Raw genomic sequence first — 20,816 nt, forward strand, 5'->3', positions numbered from 1 at the left:
GGAGCCGTGAGCTGCAGCTCACAGCCATGACTAAGCAAGTGAAGAGATGAATCCATCTGAGAGTTTTTTGAGGATTAAAACCTCCTGTACAAGCCTAATAGAAGCTTGGATAGGCTTTAATGTGACCTCTGCTTATTACTACCTTATTGCTGCTACCACAGCCTTCAACTGTATCACCGTCCAGAAAACACCAATACAGTTGAAAGAAGTTGGGGAAATTATTGGGGCTTCCCTCCTGGACCCCTGAACAGGAAGAAACACAGGACTTGGAGCAGGAGCTTCAATAATCTTGCTCTGTCCACACCTCCTTGCTCTTCCTGCAGTTTCAGGCAGCCCAGGATGTGCCGCACTCAGCGCTATTTTAAAGTGACACATCCTGGGCTGCCTGAAACTGCAGGAAGAGCGAGGATGTATCACAGCGAGGCACATCTGTTCTGGGTTAAGTCCCCAAAGAGAGGGCTCTAAGTGCTACTTCTGCCACTCATAGGTTTGCCACCACTGCTTTAGAGGGAACCTAGCAAAATTAAAAATATGAAAGAATTACAAATAAAAAGCTAAAATAAATTAAAATCACCACATCTTTCCGAATAATGCACATGAAAATAAGTAAACGAGCTAGATCATAAACCTGTTAACCCCCATGTTATTTTCAGTTATGCATTTCCATGTTTCACTTCCTACATTCAAAAATTCATATATTTTTTATTTTTCCATTTACAGAGCTATATGAGGACTTGTTATCTCCGGATCAAATTGTACTTCCTAGTGGCAAAATTTAATATTCTATGCAGTAGAAAGAAAAATTCTAAATCTGGAGAAGCTGACAAAAACACTGTAGCGCAATTTTATAGTCTTTTCAGCTTTTACAGCTTTCACACTTTGGTCCAAATGATGCATTACATTTATTCTTTGGGTCAGCACGATCACAGATATACAACATTTTTAATGTTTTGTGATATCTTAATGCCATTTAAAAATTGTTTCAAGATATTTAACTACAGGAAGTCCCCGGGTTACATACAACATAGGTTCTGTAGGATTGTTCTTAAGTTGAAATTGGTAGTAAGTCGGAACTGTGTATTTTATAATTGTAACTATAGACAAAATTTTTGTTGATCTCTGTGACAATTGGATTTTAAAAATGTTGGGTTGTCATCATAACCAGGATTAACAATAAAGCTTAATAAAAGACACCTTTGATAACTGTTACTGCTGATTATTGTAGCCTACAGCTATAAATTGAAAAGTGAATTACCAATATCCAGAGGTCCATTTGTGACTAGGGGTCCTTTGTAAGTTGGGTGTTCTTAAGTAGGGGACCGCCTGTACAGACAAAGACACACAAATTGGGGGCTGTGGTCTGGCTGCTTAAATTGTGACCAGATCACAGCCCAAATAGAGGTTTATAGCACCCTATTTTTTACAGGTATTAAAATATAACAAAAATTATTTTAATTTCTCCATGATTGTAGTAGTGTGGATGTTTCATTCGATCGACAAAAGAAAATCTGTAAAAACAAAGCCTGAATAGAATATTAAATGGTGCCACTAGGAAGCACAAATTGTCCCACAAATAACAAACCTTTGACTTGTAAAGTGAATATGCAATGTATATAAAACACAAAAATGGAACAGGGCTGCAAATTTTAAGGGTTAATGCCATAGCTCTCTATTGCCGAACATCAGAATTTCCCACATCCTTCCAGAGTCATCAGTCACTACACCAAAATATTTGAACACATGACTTTTTGGTAACTTGTATATTCCCACAGTTGAAATACAACAAAAACAAGTTAAATCAAATAGCCATGAGCCAGTACCATGCAGTGCGAGTTTTGTGACTACCAGGCAGTCCCCGGGTTACATACAAAATAGGTTCTTTAGTCTTGTTCTTAAGTTGAATTTGTATGCAAGTCGGAACAGGGATATTTTAGGGTTCAACAACGTAGTTTATTAGATATAACAAAGCAATTTACATAACAGTATGGTGTAAACTTTTCAAAAAGATATGCATATAAGGCTTCTTTAGGTATATATTTTCATGTAAGTGATATGCATCTAGTTTAGCAAAAAAAACTAACCTAAGTCCATATGAGAATTGATAGTATGCCAAGAGGCCCAAAATCACCCTCACATACATGAGTACTGTACATCACACCACACTAAACTAGAACAAGAGGGATAGAGTGCACATGACACTGTATTTTAGAATTAAATAAATAGTCTTTATTGAATTACCTCATTAGATAAAATGTATAAGCATAAAAGGATGGCTATAGGAGAGACACAAGATTTGAACAGACCAGGTAACACAGTACACAGGAGATCAGTAAGGTAATTCATTTGTAAAGGGCAATATAATAACATCAATGAAAGTGTACAACAGTGACCCATCCAACTCATAGTCTTTCCACCCGAACAGCACATATTAAATAACTTTGTAGTGTATATTAGGCACATGTAATGTACGTTTGTGAGAAGCATAACCTGCGAACCATAGTTTCCTGGCGTTTGAGCCCCCAACCGCCTGTCTTTCTCAAGGGGTTTTACTTAGGTGATACCAGCTGAGAGATAAAGAAACCTAATAAAGTGTCTAATGACTTAATCCTTTACAGACAGTCACTGGACAGTCTTATCTCTTTACAGAGATGAATCATCAACTGAAATAAGATATCAAAGGATTTAAATTTTAGGCCACTTGCCCACGAATCGTGCTGAAAATCGCACATCTTTGTTCAGTGGAAATCATGTAAGTTTTATCAGATGGGGGTCTCTGCCTTTTTATAGTGCTCCCTCCGCCTGTTCTCCTTTCCGACCCATTTAAAATGGGTTTTCCGCCTCCTCTGCTGTGAAAAAGGTTGGGGTTTTCGTGGTGTTGAAACTCTGACACAATAAAAATTTGTCTTTTTCATTTTTTTGGTGCTGGAAAGTGGTGGAGAGTAAACCAAAAGAAAAATGTTCTAGTCTGTTCAGCAAACTCTCAGACTGCTGCAGACAGAAAGTGGTCCCAGGGACAGAACTATATTGAGGCACAATTACTAAGGGCCGTGTGCCAGTTTTCTGTCAGACTTGCAAGTTCTTTCTAGTGCAAACTGCTTGCACAGGTATTTGAGCAGTATCTGCACACCATTTGTGTCACACACGACCCTTTTGTAGCGCAGCTCCACTGTTCAGAGGGCAGTGCAGAGTGCGCCAGATTCATGCAGAACTTGCCCCAGAAATCTTGAATCTGGCGCATTCTTCAGTATACACAGGCAAAGAGCACATCGTGCAGTTTGCACTGCTCCTAGTAAATATGCCCTATTATCTACTATGCGGCACAAATTTAAATATGTACCTCGTTACCAACAGCTAGTCAGAAACCTAACTGGTGGAGGTAACGGTACTATACAAACACTATAGTGTTCAGAGTTTGGCCACAGTTTTTTTTTCAGAGTTCAGTCTGAGTGCTAAGCAACAATGTATTTTTTGTAGCTCAAATCATCTTTTACCTGTGTCAGATTCTCTCTGCTCTCAGCTACTTCCTGGAAAATCCCACAGGAAAAACAGAGCGTACTAGGATGCATTTTTCTGATTTCTTCTTGCAGAGATCCATGTGTTTTCTGAAACAAATCAACTGTTTCTATATAGTAGTAATAGTTCTTTATTTATATAGAAAAAATTTACAGTAACAAAAGAGAATAAACAGAAAATAAAAACTTTATAGAAAAAGAATATATTTTAAGAGGTGTCTATGATTTAAAGAGGGGAATTAAAGAGGTATCCCCTCAAAGACAAGATTCTTAAATAAACTCAGGATGACAAAATAACACATTCTCTAATTAATTGCTATTAACAAAAATACAGAATTTCACACATATAATTTCAACCTGTTTATTAGTCCAGGTGTACACAATTTTGGTTGCTCCTGGACCCGACCCTGAATCTTCTGACTTTATAGTCGGGGAGGACATATTGTTCTGCTCTGACCTGCTCTCTGCCCTGCATTCCAAGACGAGCTCACACACAGACTTACTGTCGGCAAGTAACACATTGTGAGGGGAGTAAATCTACGAGCTACAAACAGCTAAGGTCTTTATACAGGGGAGGGGGGAGGCATATAGCAGAGCTATGTGTATGTTATGGCTTTTATAGTAGAGCTGAGAATGTCATGTGTAATATGCATCTCATGGATCTCTCATCTCTGATCTGTCTCATCTCTCTTTCTATGTGTCAGATACTAGTGGATGTTAAGAGGCTAAAAGAAAGCTTATATAAACCTGTAACCTGATAATCTAACCACATTGTCAGCACACAGCATCTCACACAGCACTAGATGGATCATAATGTGTCTGGAATTATCTGGAATCTTACACTGAGCTAAAACAGCAATAAAACGGAATAAAATTGTAAAGTAAGGGGTTAAAATGACCTTTATTGTGTGGACATCACTGGGGGATTGAAATTTGAGAATTTTCTTTCATGGGCAAACACCTTTAATAGCATACACACACAAGATACCATCTTAACAGCTTACTGACATACTGACATCTGACATACAATACTGATTGTTGACTATATATAACTGAATGTAATATTATATACTGTGTTTGGTCTGCAGTCTGAAAGGACTCACCGGATTTTCATGAAACATGTAATTGATCATCAGAGTTTATAGATTAAAGGGGTTGTCCACTTTCACTTTCACTTCATATACTTTTCCAGATCTCTGCTTGCTGTCATTCACCAGGAAGGTTCATTGTTTACTTTCTGTGGAGGTAAACCGCTCCCCGGTCATGTGATGTCACCCAGGTGGACGGCTCGTTGTATCACAGAGAGTAATCAGAGCAGTGTGTTATAACGAGCTGTGCAAAAGTAAACTAAAAGTAAGCAATAATGCTTCCTTTAAAATGAGTGCAAGCAAAGATCTAGAAAACAGCAAGGAATATGGAAAGTATATTGGAAAATTGTATAACTTTACATTATACAAAAATATCAATTATTTACTGAAAATGGACAACAATTTTAAATCTTGCAAAAACAGATATTTTTTGTTAATAACTTAAATCAATATGTGTAAAAACAGAATTCTTAACGAGGACCTGTCACCAAGCACAAAATGTTATATCAATATATAATTTGAGTGCCAGTGTGCTCTTGATGAAATTGGTGTTGGTCTTAAACTAACCCAACTGTTCAAAAGATACAACCCCTGGAAGGTTATATGTGAATTAGCTCATACTAAATAAAGGGACATAATGTTTTATTTTATATTACCAAACATACCCAGAGGGGAAATAAAAGATTACAATATAAACATGAGAATCGATGGACAGATTCAAAACCGTAAAACCAAATTGATCAGGAGCATCGGGCAATCAGATTATTCATTCATTTAGCATTTTCTACTTGGTAACATCAAATAAGAGAACTGCAGTGAAAAACCTATGTATACCATTTTAATGGAACCTAATGTAAGGATTTAGATCCACAAGCTGTTACCAACCTGTTATTTAACAGGATCACATTGTTGTCCTCCTATATTCTGGGAAATTCAATAATACACAGAAATAGAACTTTTAACACTATAAGAAGTCTTGTGGAGAGGAGAAGAGTCAGGCTAGGATGTGCCCATCTGGCTTGACTAATGTCCCATAGGACAGATATATAATCATAGGCTACCCACGGATGCTTTCAAGCCTTATGATGATGTACCTGGACATGGGGGCATTGATTAAACCGGGTGGTGACATCCCAGCATGTCTCTTCTCTACCCCTATAACTGCATCTGGTGCAACTAAGCTTTAAAAAAAAAACAAAAAAAAAATAGTAGTGCAGATGTTAACAGTAAACTTTAAATAGTAAGATACTACATGAGAAAAAGATGTTACTGTTGCTTTATTTTTTCGCTCCCTTTTCTCCTTGCTTTCTGTCCCTGTCTTCCACTGATAGCTGAGAGATAAAGCAACCTGTTAAAATTATATTTGTCTCCTTATCTCTTAACAGAATCATCAAGGTAAATGTTCTCTATGTTTGAAAAGAGGTAAAGGAAACCTACCATCAGGGATCTACCTAACATACGTTATCGTCCGCTCCTACTTGGGTGTGGGACGGGAGTAATGGATACTCCATGCCCCTGTAGCCATGGTAGATCTGGCTTTTACGTCTGCTCAATGCCCAAATAGCCACGGACGATAATTTGCATGAATATAACATAAGTTCTTCTTAGGTTCTGTAGATTTGACACATACAGTAAGGGAATGAGCTTGATAGCAGGAACCTACCATCAGATCTACCTTGTTAATAAATTTGCCTGCTTGTCTCTTTGAAATGAACAAAACTCAGAAGGCTTTTAGATACACTGCTCACTATAGCAGTGGAAACAAAACACAGAGAACCTCTTTTATTTAATGACATATAGTACAACGTCTACTGTCAATAATGCACCTGCACTATTCATTTCTAAAAAAATAAAAAATAGATTCAAAGATTAAGTTATTCTTTAAAGATTGTTTAAATTTAAGGTTTAAAAATCTATTTCTGCAAAAAGCGGAGTGTACCAAAATATATCAGGACCTCTTTGTGTCCTGGGTAACAGATTGACGGTGAAGATTGTGTTTACACTGTAATCCATTTTATTTTTCTTTCCCTCTCATTTATCTTGCCAGTTTCAAGCTATATGGTTTAAGTTTCAACACAAACTTAAAAGACTTTACTACATGGAAGACTCTGACATACGGCACATAAGTCACAGTCTTTTGTGACCTTTGCCCTTTGGCCCCATTTTGTTACTGCGGGGTCTCTATCTTCCCGATGCCTGCCTTCCAGTTTTGCCCGCTGCTATCCTTACTACTTTTGGGCTGTTCGTCCACTGTTCCTGTCATGGAGGAATCTTCTCCAGGTCTAAGTGGAGATAGTGGATCCCCATCTTCACCTCCTCAAGGCCCTGGTCCTCCTCTCCGTTCCAAACGTAGCTGGGTCTGGAACCAGTTCTTTGTGATAGAAGAATATGCCGGGCCAGAACCTGTCCTGATTGGAAGGGTGAGTGTCTTTCCTAAAATAATATGCTCTACAATGATGCACAATCTGATCATTTACATGTTCTGTTTTGGAAAGAGTTCTTGCTGTAAATGTGCTCAATCTGAAGTATCCTGAGTGAAAAGCTTAATTCCTCCTAGTTGTAACAATACAGGCTATTTGTTAATTCTGCTCATACCTCATTGGATCAAGACCTAAAAAGGCTGAAGTTGATGGTGATGTATCTGATTTTCAACTTCTAGTACTAATATTGGAATAAGGTCCCTTGCCCATGAACAATTTTGTTGTGCATTGCTTTAAGTGTCTACATTGGACATCCCTTGGACAAAACTCGGACATATCAATATTCTATTGTGCTGTGCACATGCTTGATCTGACAGTGAAAGCATAAGAAGAATAGACAACGGGTTATTTCAGAATACTTGTATGACTGGTAAAAGGTGTTAAACAGCGAAATACAATTACTGAATAAGTATATGGATCATGATGATGAGAGATAACCCTTATACAAAAAATGGAACTTTGCAGGCACATACCGTATATACTCAAGTATAAGCCGAGTTTTTCAGCACAAAAAATGTGCTTAAAAACCCTACCTCGGCTTATACTCAAGTATAAAAAAGTGTACTCGTCTTCTGACGCCCCTCGAGAGGTGCTCTTCTGTCCATCGATGTTCCGGCTCCCTCTCTCCGTGGCGGCTTGCTGACATTCTAGTGTGTGCGCTGACATTGTTGAGTTTTAATTAAAGGTTACATTTTATCCAAACTCCTTAACAGTCCCTACACTTTTTCCCAATGATTTTCTATGACTATTTGCCTGGAAAGAAAAGAAATTTAGAACTTTGAAAATGCATAATTATTCAAAATTTTTGCCAAAAACATACTTTGAAGTACAATGTGTGACGAGAAAACAATCTCAAAATCCCTTGGATATGTTAAGGGAACCTGTCAGCAGATATTGACTAAATTAACCACTACCTGTATGTTGTTAAGCAGCTAAACACCTTCCAGATCAGATTTTTTTCATGGCCCAGTGTGGTGTATCATCCAGAAAATCAACTTCGAAGCGAGATGTAGATTGGTTGTATGAAGTCAAGGAGGCAGAGATGTTAACGTTGAAGTCAGGCTCTTTTCCTCAGAAACCCCTCTTTACTGTAATTTATGGTCCTGTATCCAGAGACATCATTAAACCGATCTGCTGAAGTCTGATGCATGATGTCAATCATAGAAGAGGAGGTGTTAAGAGTTGTCCACCTTGACTTTAGTGTTAACATCTCTACCTTCTTGACTTCATACATCCAGTTTACATCTCACTTTAAAGTTGATTTTCGAAAGAAAAGCTAAAAGGTGTCACAGTGCTTGACAATATACAGGTAGTAGTTTAATAGGCCAATAGCTGATGACAGGTTCCCTTTAGAGTGTTCCAAAGTTATAACCACTTATAATGACAGGGGGCAGATATTAAAAAGTGGGCTTGGCCCTGATGCCCTAAAATGGCTTAGTCCTGAAGTCCCTTCTATGTCTCAGTTTTCATTGATACCAGCTCCCTGAGGACACCAATAAAGCAGAAAATAGTCCCATTTAGTCCTGTCACTTTAAAATAGCTCTGTGCACAACAAGTCCTGGGCTGTCTGGGACTGCAGGAATATACCTGGAGTCATGTCTGGTGATGGTCTGGGTGCCCACAGAAAGGGCTCCGAGTGCCACCTCTGGCACCAGTGCCATAGGTTAGCCATCACTGCCTTATGACATGATGCGGGATTAAAACGAAACCAGTCAAGGGAGCTGCCATAGGGAGTGTCCATAGCTATAAGTCTCCACACGCCTACATGACATCACCGTTAAGCCTCTGTATACCAACAGAGGCCATTGGTGATAGGAGGCATTGCTCTGGACCCAGAGAGAGTTAAAGGTGTATTACCATTTCGACAAATTAATGTTATTTAATGTTTGATTATTATGTAAAATTATTCAATTTTACAATATACTTTCTAGATCAATTCCTCAGAGTTTTTTTGATCTCTGCTTGCTGTCATTCTATAGAAAGATACAATGTTTACTTCAAGTGGACAGAAATCTGAGACAGGTGTACAGCTCATTAGTTTCAGAGAGAGTAATTAGAGCTGTGTGCTATAACAAGCACATGCTCCTGTGTGACCTGTCCACTGCACATAAACATAGAAGCTTTCTATAGAATGACAGCAAGCAGAGATGTAGAAAACCATGAGGAATTGATACATACTGTATATTGGAAAATTGTATAACTTTTCATTACTCAAACAATAACATTTGTTTGCTGAACAGAGAACGCCCCTTTAAGTAAAAGCTCTCTCATATTTTTATACCAATCAAGGCCACTACCCAAAAAATTGCAATCCATGGCAACCCATTTAACAATTCAAATACAATCAAAGGGGAAAGTTTATCAAAATAGTCTAAAAATTTAATACACAGTTTTACATCAGCCTGCAGTAGCTATAAACGACTGATGTTAGATCATCAGTCTGTTTTAGTTGAAGACTGTCTAGGCTAATTTTGCAGGAAAGCTGCCCCGTTTCCAGCTAAGCTAAGCCTGTTTTACTAGACCATGCTCCTTTTAAGTACAAGTTGTAATAGGATCCACAAACCTCGATAAATGTGGCACAGATGTTGGTGTCAAACAGATTGACAAATTAGCAAATTACCGTATATACTCGAGTATAAGCCGACTCAAGTATAAGCCGAGGCCCCTAATTTTACCACAAAAACCTGGGAAAACCTATTGACGCGAGTATAAGCCGAGGGTGGGAAATGCATTGGTCACAGCCTCCCCAGTATATAGCCTGCCAGACCCTGCCCCATAGTATATAGCCAGCACCTGCCCCCCAGTATATAGCCTGCCAGCCCATATCCCCCAGTTTATAGCCAGCCCCCTGCCCCAGTATATAGGCAGCACCAGGGGAACCAGAAAGGTGAGCTTGGATATATATTATTTTACTCAAATATCAGAAGAGTTTGGGTTTTCAGAACATTTTTTTGTGCTCAAAAACTAGGCTTATACTCGAGTACATATGGTACATTAAAATTTAGGTATGTATCTAGGTAGAACAATTCATAGTCCATAAGCTTCAAAGGTCTTTAAACGTCATTAGTAGTATTGGGGTCTGGAAAACAAAGCTACAGCAATAGCGGCCTTACAACAGATAATAGCATTTATAATCTGTATGGGTTCATGCTTGTAAATTACCAGAAACTACAGCTTTAGCAATTTCATTTCATAATCTTCTCCAGAAAAATAAAATTGGTCAATAGCATATGATAAGTGGTGTTCAAAAGTTGTTCGGCTGGCAATTATCACCATCGACAGTCCCACATTAGTATGCATATTCAGCTAGGCATAAAGTGAATATTAATCTGTGTGGAGGTGGGAGGGGGGACAGCTGGAAGGCACTGCTCTGGAGATGCTTAAAACAAAAGAATCAGCTTAAAAAAAAAACTTGCATGGCTGATGCATTTCACATTTCCAAACACAAAAATCACTTACATATCCATCTACAGAAGACAGGAAAGCCAAACTTTCCTGACAAATTCATTGGGATCCACCAAAAATCCAATCCAACGGTCTGGTATGACAGATTGTATCTTGCATGAATATTTAATGCAAAAACTCAAAATGGACTGGTGTATGGTGTAGTCGCTATCTCAACTGTGGTCATCAAAGGCTGTCATATTCTGAGCTATTAAATAAACATATATTAATCCTGTGCTTTTGGGGATTGATCCAGAGGGAGTCACATAACAAACCCAATGGAGATTTTTGGCAGTTGATATTAGCAGTGCAAAAAAATCCCTCTTAAATGGTTATCTGATTACAGTAATTCCCTTGTCCATCTACCCACACAATGCTGAAAGAAGTGACATCAGATGCTCTTATGAGAGACTAGAACATTCAAAATCTAAACCTGATTTTATTTGACGGTTATAAAGCATCACCTTCTAGACATACTATCCTTGTGCACACAATGGTGATATCACAGCTGGATTTGATCGTATGATCTCAATCTGCAACTATAACAAATTTAACATTGTGTTACACAAAATTAAAAAAAGAGAACCCTGAAAATATTTTGAATATATATGATATTTATAATATAGCTGTGACATTCTTTCAGTCTGTTTTAACTTAAAAGAGTATTCACAAAATGTTATGGGCTTTCCAAAGTAGGCAGAGTTATTTCCAAGATGGCCACCACTGGAAACTACAAGTCCCATGATCCTTTAGTTCTCAGTAACAGCTCCTCCCTCTAATGTTCTGCTCCCAGTGATAATGTAACAGACTGTCCTGCTCTATTACCATAGTAATGATGTGTGTAACTGCCATCACTGCCTCACTGTGTATCACCACAACACTGGCCATACTGGATGCACTTCAACCAACCGACTACAGACAAACATAGTGGTGATCACGTGACCTGCCCAGGCAGGTTTAGGACATACACTCACCGGCCACTTTATTAGGTACACCTGTCCAACTGCTCGTTAACACTTAATTTCTAATCAGCCAATCACATGGCGGCAACTCAGTGCATTTAGGGATGTAGTCATGGTCAAGACAATCTCCTGCAGTTCAAACTGAGCATCAGTATGGGGAAGAAAGGTGATTTGAGTGCCTTTGAACGTGGCATGGTTGTTGGTGCAAGAAGGGCTGGTCTGAGTATTTCAGAAACTGCTGATCTACTGGGATTTTCACGCACAACCATCTCTAGGGTTTACAGAGAATGTTCCGAAAAAGAAAAAACATCCAGTGAGTGGCAGTTCTGTAGGCGGAAATGCCTTGTTGATGCCAGAGGTCAGAGGAGAATGGGCAGACTGGTTCGAGCTGATAGAAAGGCAACAGTGACTCAAATCGCCACCCGTTACAACCAAGGTAGGTAGAAGAGCATCTCTGAACGCACAGTACGTCGAAATTTGAGTCAGATGGGCTACAGCAGCAGAAGACCACACCGGGTGCCACTCCTTTCAGCTAAGAACAGGAAACTGAGGCTACAATTTGCACAAGCTCATCGAAATTGGACAGTAGAAGATTGGAAAAACGTTGCCTGGTCTGATGAGTCTGGATTTCTGCTGCGACATTCGGATGGTAGGGTCAGAATTTGGCGTCAACAACATAAAAGCATGGATCCATCCTGCCTTGTATCAACGGTTCAGGCTGGTGGTGGTGGTGTCATGGTGTGGGGAATATTTTCTTGGCACTCTTTGGGCCCCTTGGTACCAATTGAGCATCGTTGCAACGCCACAGCCTACCTGAGTATTGTTGCTGACCATTTCCATCCCTTTATGAGCACAATGTACCCAACATCTGATGGCTACTTTCAGCAGGATAATGCGCCATGTCATAAAGCTGGAATCTTCTCAGACTGGTTTCTTGAACATGACAATGAGTTCACTGTACTCAAATGGCCTCCACAGTCACCAGATCTCAATCCAATAGAGCATCTTTGGGATGTGGTGAAACGGGAGATTCGCATCATGGATGTGCAGCCGACAAACCTGCGGCAACTGTGTGATGCCATCATGTCAATATGGACCAAAATCTCTGAGGAATGCTTCCAGCACCTTGTTGAATCTATGCCACTAGCATGGTGTACCTAATAAAGCGGCCGGTGAGTGAATGATGTGGTCATGTGACCAGCGGCCATCTTCTGTCCTGTATCTGCTCCGCACGGAGAAAATGAATTTGATTAAAAAAATAAAAAATGTATAAAATTGATGACTGATTAAAGGGCCAGTAGCATTTTGACTCTTTATTACATTGTATGTCTACAACATTATTCTGCTAAAGGAAGCAAAATTTTAAATAACTAAATACATATTAGCTTACATTTTTAGGACCCATTTCTATATGAATTATGCTTATTCCTGGAATATCCCTTTAAACCTTCCCAGCCACAGAATCACACATGCATTACTATTATTACTATGTTGCTCTTGTATTCATCGTAGTTTCAAAATGCATGAACATGCAAAGCCATGCCTTGTAATGTGATTGTCATGTGCCATCGAAAAAAAGTAGGGATTTTACCACAATGTGGAAACCTAAATATCCATTAGACTGAAGTTGTTAGTCTGGGGTAAACTTCCTTTTTTTACTTTGGGCGATGGGTATGAGCATAATAAAGAGTTTATGTATGGCGCTCCGGTGCAGCTCAGCCCTGCTTGACACCACCAGCCTCTGTATGTATACAGAGATTCAGTGGTGATGTCACGTTGACCGCCGTGCGCCCACAGTCATGTGCAAGGGACACTGCGTCACCGCTGAGCTTCTGTCCCAGAGCACTGGAGGGAGGCAAGAAAGCCCAGTTTGTCATGTTCACACCCCCCTTCCTTAGCTTATAGAAAGAAGCTTTATAGTAAGAAAAAGTTGACAACCCCTTAAGTAATGTTGACTCTTTTTTTATATTGACCTTGTAGAACATTAAGATTCATGATTTTTTCATTTCACTTGTCACAAAGTATATTTAATAAAAGGTTCTTAATCCTGTGATTTTCTGTCTGGTCAACAAGATTAATAATTGTTTTCAATAAGTTTTATAAAACTAATAATTTTGTTTGCAAAGGAATCCCCATTTACAGTACAGGCGAGGCAGACAGGACTATAATAGAAGAAAGCATACTAGTGACAATAGATAATGTAACAGCCCCATCCAGCCCAGAAACCTTCCATAGACTTCAATATGTGGTGTCCAAAAATCTAAAAGTAAAAACTAAAAACATATATTTCCCTTTTGTGGAGTGTTACTGCAATATCCCAGCATTTCTGAAAAAAAAATTGTGGCATTTTGAGAACGGATGTTGCTTACTGAAAATGAGACATCAAAATTCAGTAAACCAGCTAGTATGTGGCACCAGTTTTATCATCCAGCATAAGACTGTCTAGTTTTAGTTTAAATGATCACTAAATGATCTCTTTTCAACAAATTTTGCATTAATCAAGAAGATACTAGAACTGAGTATGAGAAATATATTTATGTGATATATTTAAGAGCACAGAGATTTTGTATCATCTCACACTGTTCCTCAACATCATCTGTCATTCCCTCTTAATCTGCTTTTCATTATGAAATATCTGCTGAATTATCTCTTGCTAACAACAAAGTAGAAGCTCACTGAGGTGTTAGATTACAGAGAAGTTGTATGCAGAAGGGAGGGAGAGTAAGAAGTCAGGGTAGTCAAATCTGAACCTATCAAATGAAATGGGTGCTAGTGATGCACAGAGACTGCAGAGAAGAGAGCTGCAGGAAAAAAAATCACACATGACCAGGTACAGTGTTATTCATCATGCAACTACAATGGTAGCAGCCATAGCAGCTGCTATGGGGCCCATAGTATGAGGGGGCCCCGGCATCTGGGGTATTGGGTGTGTATTGGGTTTATGCAATATAGGTGTGTGTGGTGTATAGAATTGTATGTATGTGTGTATATGCTGCATGGGTATATATGGTACTGTTTGTATGTGTGTATATGCTGTATATATATGTGGTGTGCGTATGGTGTATGTATGTTTATGCAATTCAGAAATCTCTAGTGGGCACTTTTAGTTGGACCTTCTTTTTTGGCACAAACAAGTTTAAATTTATCATTATCATTTTGCTTTTAAAAAATCATTTTGCTTGAATGTTGCTGGACAGTTTTTTTTGAATCCTAAAATGCAGTAGTGTAAATTTTGGATTTGTGCATATACTCCTGCATATAACCCCCTCACATGACTTGTGTCCATTTGATTTTGAGACATTTGCCACGAAAGGTCTGGAAAAGGAGCCAAAATTTTCACCTGCCAGGATAGGGAAAAACTGAACATCACAAGTGAAAAGACATGGTCATACATAAGGCGCAAAAAGGAGCTACCAATTGTCTCAAAAATTCACCACAGTAAAAAAAAACCAAAATAATTCATGTCCCCCTATGAGTAAGTGTCTCTGGTTGATCATGATAGATTTTGTTGGTAGATTTCCTTTAAAAATTAAATGACATCCAAACATCTGTGTTTTGGATGTTTTTTTTTACATACGTTTCAGCAAGAGTTGGAAAATGCAACAGGTCTTTCCAAAAACAAGCCATTAACCAGTTACGTTAAAATGATCAAGTTGATGTTAAAAAAAGGCTGTGTCCTGAGTGGAAATCTGTCTGTGTCCAGAATGGATAAACTGCTGCAGTAATGCAGTATGGACCGGCAGGTAAGCTGCAGCAGATAACACCAACAGGGTGAACGGAGAGTGTGGTCCAAACCACCAAAGACATTTTTCTACCTCTGTTATGCAAAGTGTTGGATGGTATACTTGGCACCCCAAAATACTTTGAGTGCTTATGCAAATTGTGCATTGAGCAGTCCAAAACTAAGTAGAGTCCCTAGTTTTCATCTCTTGTGCCAGGTTTTGTAGTAGAGACACAGTGAAATGCCAGTGCTGTTTGTCATGCATTATTTTTTAGACAGTCCTGGGATTAGGAGTTAAAGGATGTAGCTGTGGTTTTGGGGTAAATTGTCGCTCTTTACAATAGCACCCCTGGTATTTTATAGTGCCGGTCCTTTTTGTGAATGGTAATGTGAGTACATTCTCTCTATCATTCTCTATAGCTAAAACACATTGGTGACACTTCTTCTAAATCGGCGAACATAGTGATTAGCATAAGCTGGATCTCATGCTTCTACATGCTTGATATACAGCTCCGGCATGAATGTTTTTAAAGTCATCCAGTTCTCCTTAATGGGATGCCTGAAAGATGCTAGAGATATTGCACATCATCAGCATTTTTATAAGGCCCCCAGGTGCAAAGAACAGCTAAACTGAATCGCTAAAGTATAATCAGCCCATAGAGATTTGTCCTTTAACTTGAGAATACCTCACAGAACAATGTACTAACTAATCTCACAGTATATATTCCCTTCTGACAAACTGCACTGACCTATATATGCATGACTTTTCTTTTCTCTCAGTAGCTGTCAGCTGTGATTGCTACTTGCAAAAAAATCAATATGCAGTCTGACTGAGGTAAATAAAGATGTTTTCTTCTTTGTCCTGTGCCTACGGGGTGGCTTAGCCCCCAAAGGCATTGCTTAGTATGGCTAGAGCTGTATCCTGGGATAGCTTCATAACCCATAGCCTTCAGTATATACTGTCTGTGAAATCAATATCCTCAACCTTTTATAGCTGTAAAAGCACATTCATATATATAGCGGTGGTGGCGAACCTATAGCACAGGTGGCCAAGGTGGCAAACAGAGCCTTCTCTATGGGCTACCAGGCCATCACCCAGCATAAAGGTCATCATTTAGGACTCCTCCTCCTGCAGTCACAGGCAGACCAGGACATGCCACCTTTAGCACTATTTTAAAGTGACTTGAAGTACATCAGGAGCAAATAGATGAGGACAGAGCTGGATTATCATCATCAATAATAATCCAATTTCCTCCTTCTTTCTACTGTATTGGTGTCCTCAGGAACCTGTGACACAGCAGGTAGCAATAAGCTACTTTAAATTGGAATTTGGGCACTTTGTGAAAATTATGTGGCTTTTGATTGTAGTTTGGGCACTCAGTCTTTAAAAGGTTCACCACCACTGATATACTGTATAGGGTGCAGAGTTACAACACCTGGGGATTCTTTAGTTTACCAGATCAGTTTGTGCGACTTGCACTGATCTTGAGAAATTTTATTCCAGTTAATTGAAGTAACAAAGTAACAGAGAAAAAAAATCTGTGTGTGATACAGCGTGTGGCCAGATGGCTGACTTTTGTTTGCTACCATTCAGTACAACAAACTACACATTTCATTGGCCTTACAGTAGTATAGTTCTTGCACTTGATACTATTGGAGCAGACATAGTGGAGCCCAACTTCTATGGGGCCCACTTCTACTCTGAAATAAGTACAGTTAATGGTAACTATTGAAGTGAATTTGGAAAATGTCATCTGTCCTATTCTGTTTTTTATGAAGCTCTATGGTTATTCCTGTTGTGTGCATAATACTTTACCTGTGACAATATTTTCTTCATCATTACTGTATTGTAATATTAGTACTATGGTATGACATCATAAATTATAATAAAAAGACTATAACCACAAAAATATAATTTGCAGGGACATGGTAACCTTTTTGTACTCCGATATGGTATGATGGTGTGCATAATCACTGTACTGTGATCCCTGTTTGTATAGTTACTATACATCTACCTTTTTCCCAACTAACTCGTGGCCACATGACTTGGAATTGTGGTGGCTTACACTGTGGTGCACTGAGCTGACTGCCCACTCAAAAAAAGATAGAGCAAGTTCTTTTCCTGCCATCTTTGCAGACCAGGCAGTCCTTTCCTATTAATATGGTTGGTGTCTGCGTTCTTCACACACCAATGTCGGCGCATGAGGCTGCCAGTGTACCTGGACACAGTGTAGTTTTTCACCAAATTTACTTTGGAAAAAAAAAAAAAAAAATTATATATATATACCTTGTTTCTCAGAAAATAAGACAGTATCTCATATTAATTTTTGCTCCTAAAGAGGTACTAGGTCTCATTTTCAGGGGATGTCATATTTTTTTCCATGAACAAGAATTCACATTTATTGTCAAATCTTCATTTATATTTTATAGTGTAGTTGTGTCATCACATACACTAGCATAAACATCTGAATTCCATCAAAAAAGTCTTGTGACTCAATTTCCAAGAACAACAATATATTGTACATGTAACTATCCTGGTATTTCTGAAAAAAATCTAAATTCTTTACTTAAAAGACCATCAACTTCATTATAACTTTTCAAACTCAAAATTTCATGCTCATGTTTAGCAATAGCACTTTCCCTCATTGAGACCTTCTTGTCCGGGTAGCTGCTCATAGTGCATCTGTAAGGGATTTTATCCCATGAATTCTTCACCTCACAATGCTAATGTATGGCGTGGGGGAAGCTGTAGCAATGTCAGATGCCAGGTTTTATTTTCAGGACAGGCCTTATACTTCTGAGCTTGAAAAATATTGCAAAAGGTCTTATTTTGTTCTTATATAGCCTATTTCTCCAAAAATAAGGAACATCACTGATTTTTAATAGTGACCAAAAATGACCGGTTTCTGCTGCACTTTATATGTGATAAGCAGTCTATGTCTATATACATACATAATCATGTCTGATCTGTCACTGTTGTGACACTGTAGTATTAAGTATTCCACACTGTAGTATTCAGCACTTGCCCCCAGTCCCTGGTTGTGACTCCTTCCTGTCCTGTTCAGCCTCCACTGAGTGCAGGTTATTTTATGACCACACTTTCCTCATACCGCCATATAGTATAAAATGCATACTGCGTACCACCATGTAGTATAAAATGCATACAAAGTACCACCATGTAGTATAAATGCATAGAGCGTACCGCTATGTAGTATAAAAATGCATACAGCGTTCTACAATGTAGTATAAAATGCATACTGCATTCTGACATGTAGTATAAAATGTATACAGAGTACCGCCATGTAGTATAAAATGCATACAGCGTGCCGCCATGTAGTATAAAATGCATACTGAGTACCACCATGTAGTATATGCATAAATATGCACTTTCACTGCTGAAAGTTGTCATTGGTACAGAGTAGTGTCTGTAAATGCTTAATTTGCACACAACAGACCACCACTCACTAATTGGGGCATATATTATTTAGGACAGCAGTTTTTTATGGATTAAAAATCAGACACATGACTCTATTTGTACAACTTCACTATCCGCTGAATACATAAAAAGAAATTATTACTTTTTAAAAATAAAATATGTTGCAGGAACCACATCCTGAATCTGAAAGTAATCACATTGCTGGGTAATGCACCATGGAGCATAGCCTAGTCTGGCAATGTCACTTAAACTTTTCTTCTGTTCATACCAATAACGTTAAGCTACTGCTCGATTTATTATTATTGTCACATATACTGAAGTCTACAGGCAGCAGGACTATGTATTTCGTCAGAATTAAGCTACTTGGATGTACATTGTTATAGATTTATAACATATATTACATGAACCATTAAATTTATCAAGGTTAGCCTAAAGCAGAAATGGTGTTGGAAGCTAATAAAACTATTAACAAACTAAGATTACATCCTACAAGGTAAACATAGTGGGCAGAGATTGCAATCATTTTTTACCAGCAGAGTAAGGGCAGGTGCACACAACAGTGGAAAAAAGGAAGACAAGCGGCTTCTCTAATTACAATAATTTTTTGTGGATCAGTTGCCTCTGCATTTATTTTAACGGACGGTGCATCTGACCTGTTAAAGAGAAGAGTATGTCCTATTCGGAACCGTTATTAACGTCTGACTCATAGACCATAGTTTATATGGGCGGGTGAAAAACTATTTCCACAAAGATATAACTCAGATGTGAAAACCTTAGAAAATTTCAAATGATTATTATTATAAATTTGCACAGCCAATAAGGTGCTTTGACTCAAGCAGAATCAAAATGCACAGGGACGTGCGATCGCTAACCAGCTTCCGATATCTTGCATTTAAACTATATAACACACCATGTGCTGGATACCAATCGGATGTGTTTCCATACAAACTCAAATGCGATCGGGCCATGGCACACCCCCATGGGTACGTGTGACCGCACCCATAGTCATCTCAGCGTTGAATAAAGCCTTAATCTCCCACAAATCCCACCCATTGCCGTGTTCTACAGAAATCTAAAGACTTAAGCCCCATTCACATTAGCGTTTTTCATGCTCCTGTTTCTGAAGTGCAGGACTTTCATTGAATACTGACCCACTGTATATAATATTCTTCTTCCAGATACATGTTTTTTAACACCTGCTTGCTTGTTTTTTTTAACACACATGAAACTCTTAGCATGCTCTACTTTTGCAAGTCATTTGAATGAAAAACGCCAAATGCAAGTCTATGGGGACACATCACAAAGCATGTTCTTTATGTGCAAACTGCTTGCACATGTATTTAAGAAGTGTCAGAGCTACATATGAATCTGGCGCCCTCTGTACTTCTCCGACAGACTGCACCACTTTTTTTTGGTGCACCTTTAACATGGGGCATACAGCAAAATTCTGTCTGACTTTACATGATAAATCCGGCGCACTGTCCGACTAAGCACCAGACCGCTCCCTTCAGTGCAGAAATTTGTGTCGCATAAAACATACAGTAGTATAGCCATGCCACAAAACGGTCGCATATGACAGAAATGTGGTACGGATCCTCCTTAGATACATGTGCAAGCAGTTTGCACTAGAAAAAGTCAGAAAAGTCAGAAAACTGGAGCAAGGCCCTTAGTAAATGTGACCAGGCACCCATGTGAAAGCTGTGAAATGGATGTGGAAAAAGTACATTCTGGATTCTTTAGGCTATGTGTGCAGCTAGCCAAATTCTGCTGGTGAAGATTTATGACAATTTGTCTGCTGCTTTTTGCTTATGCGTGGATCACAATAGAAACACAGGTATATTTAGCTTCTGTCATAGCACAAGCAAAAGTCTCTAACTGAATAAAAGTTAACATTTCTGAAGAAAATGGTGATGGATGTTACTGAGGGTGCCAGGTATGCACTCCAAACTCAAGGAGTATATGGACATGTTGTTGGTTAAGGGGAAGAGTCTCCTTTAAGAGTGAATCCAATTTCTTGAAGCACAAAACCTGTTACTCCAATGAAAAACGTGACTGCTCGGCCATCTCCGTCAGCTCCATAGAGTTTAATGGAGCAGAACGGTTATGCACGCCCCTCTGCTCCATTACTCTGACGGAGGTATATGGGACTCCATCGGACCCCCTGTGGATAGGG

At 38.8% G+C, this 20,816-nt stretch overlaps 1 protein-coding gene across 2 annotated transcripts in view; it reads left to right on the top strand.

The window, feature by feature from the left end:
• Window positions 1-20,816, top strand: part of CDH24 (cadherin 24) — an 82,310-nt gene that overhangs the window by 4,831 nt on the left and 56,663 nt on the right. The window contains exon 2 of one of the 2 annotated variants that reach the window (XM_072150399.1): window positions 6,648-7,020. The exons of the other annotated variant lie outside the window; for it this stretch is intronic. Within the exon in view, the coding sequence (XP_072006500.1) occupies window positions 6,793-7,020 (228 nt within the window). The 5' untranslated portion in view covers window positions 6,648-6,792. The remainder of the gene's footprint in view (window positions 1-6,647; window positions 7,021-20,816) is intronic. 2 annotated transcript variants of the gene reach the window in all.

The sequence above is a fragment of the Engystomops pustulosus genome, chromosome 1 (assembly GCF_040894005.1).
Source record: "Engystomops pustulosus chromosome 1, aEngPut4.maternal, whole genome shotgun sequence".
Taxonomy (NCBI): domain Eukaryota; kingdom Metazoa; phylum Chordata; class Amphibia; order Anura; family Leptodactylidae; genus Engystomops; species Engystomops pustulosus.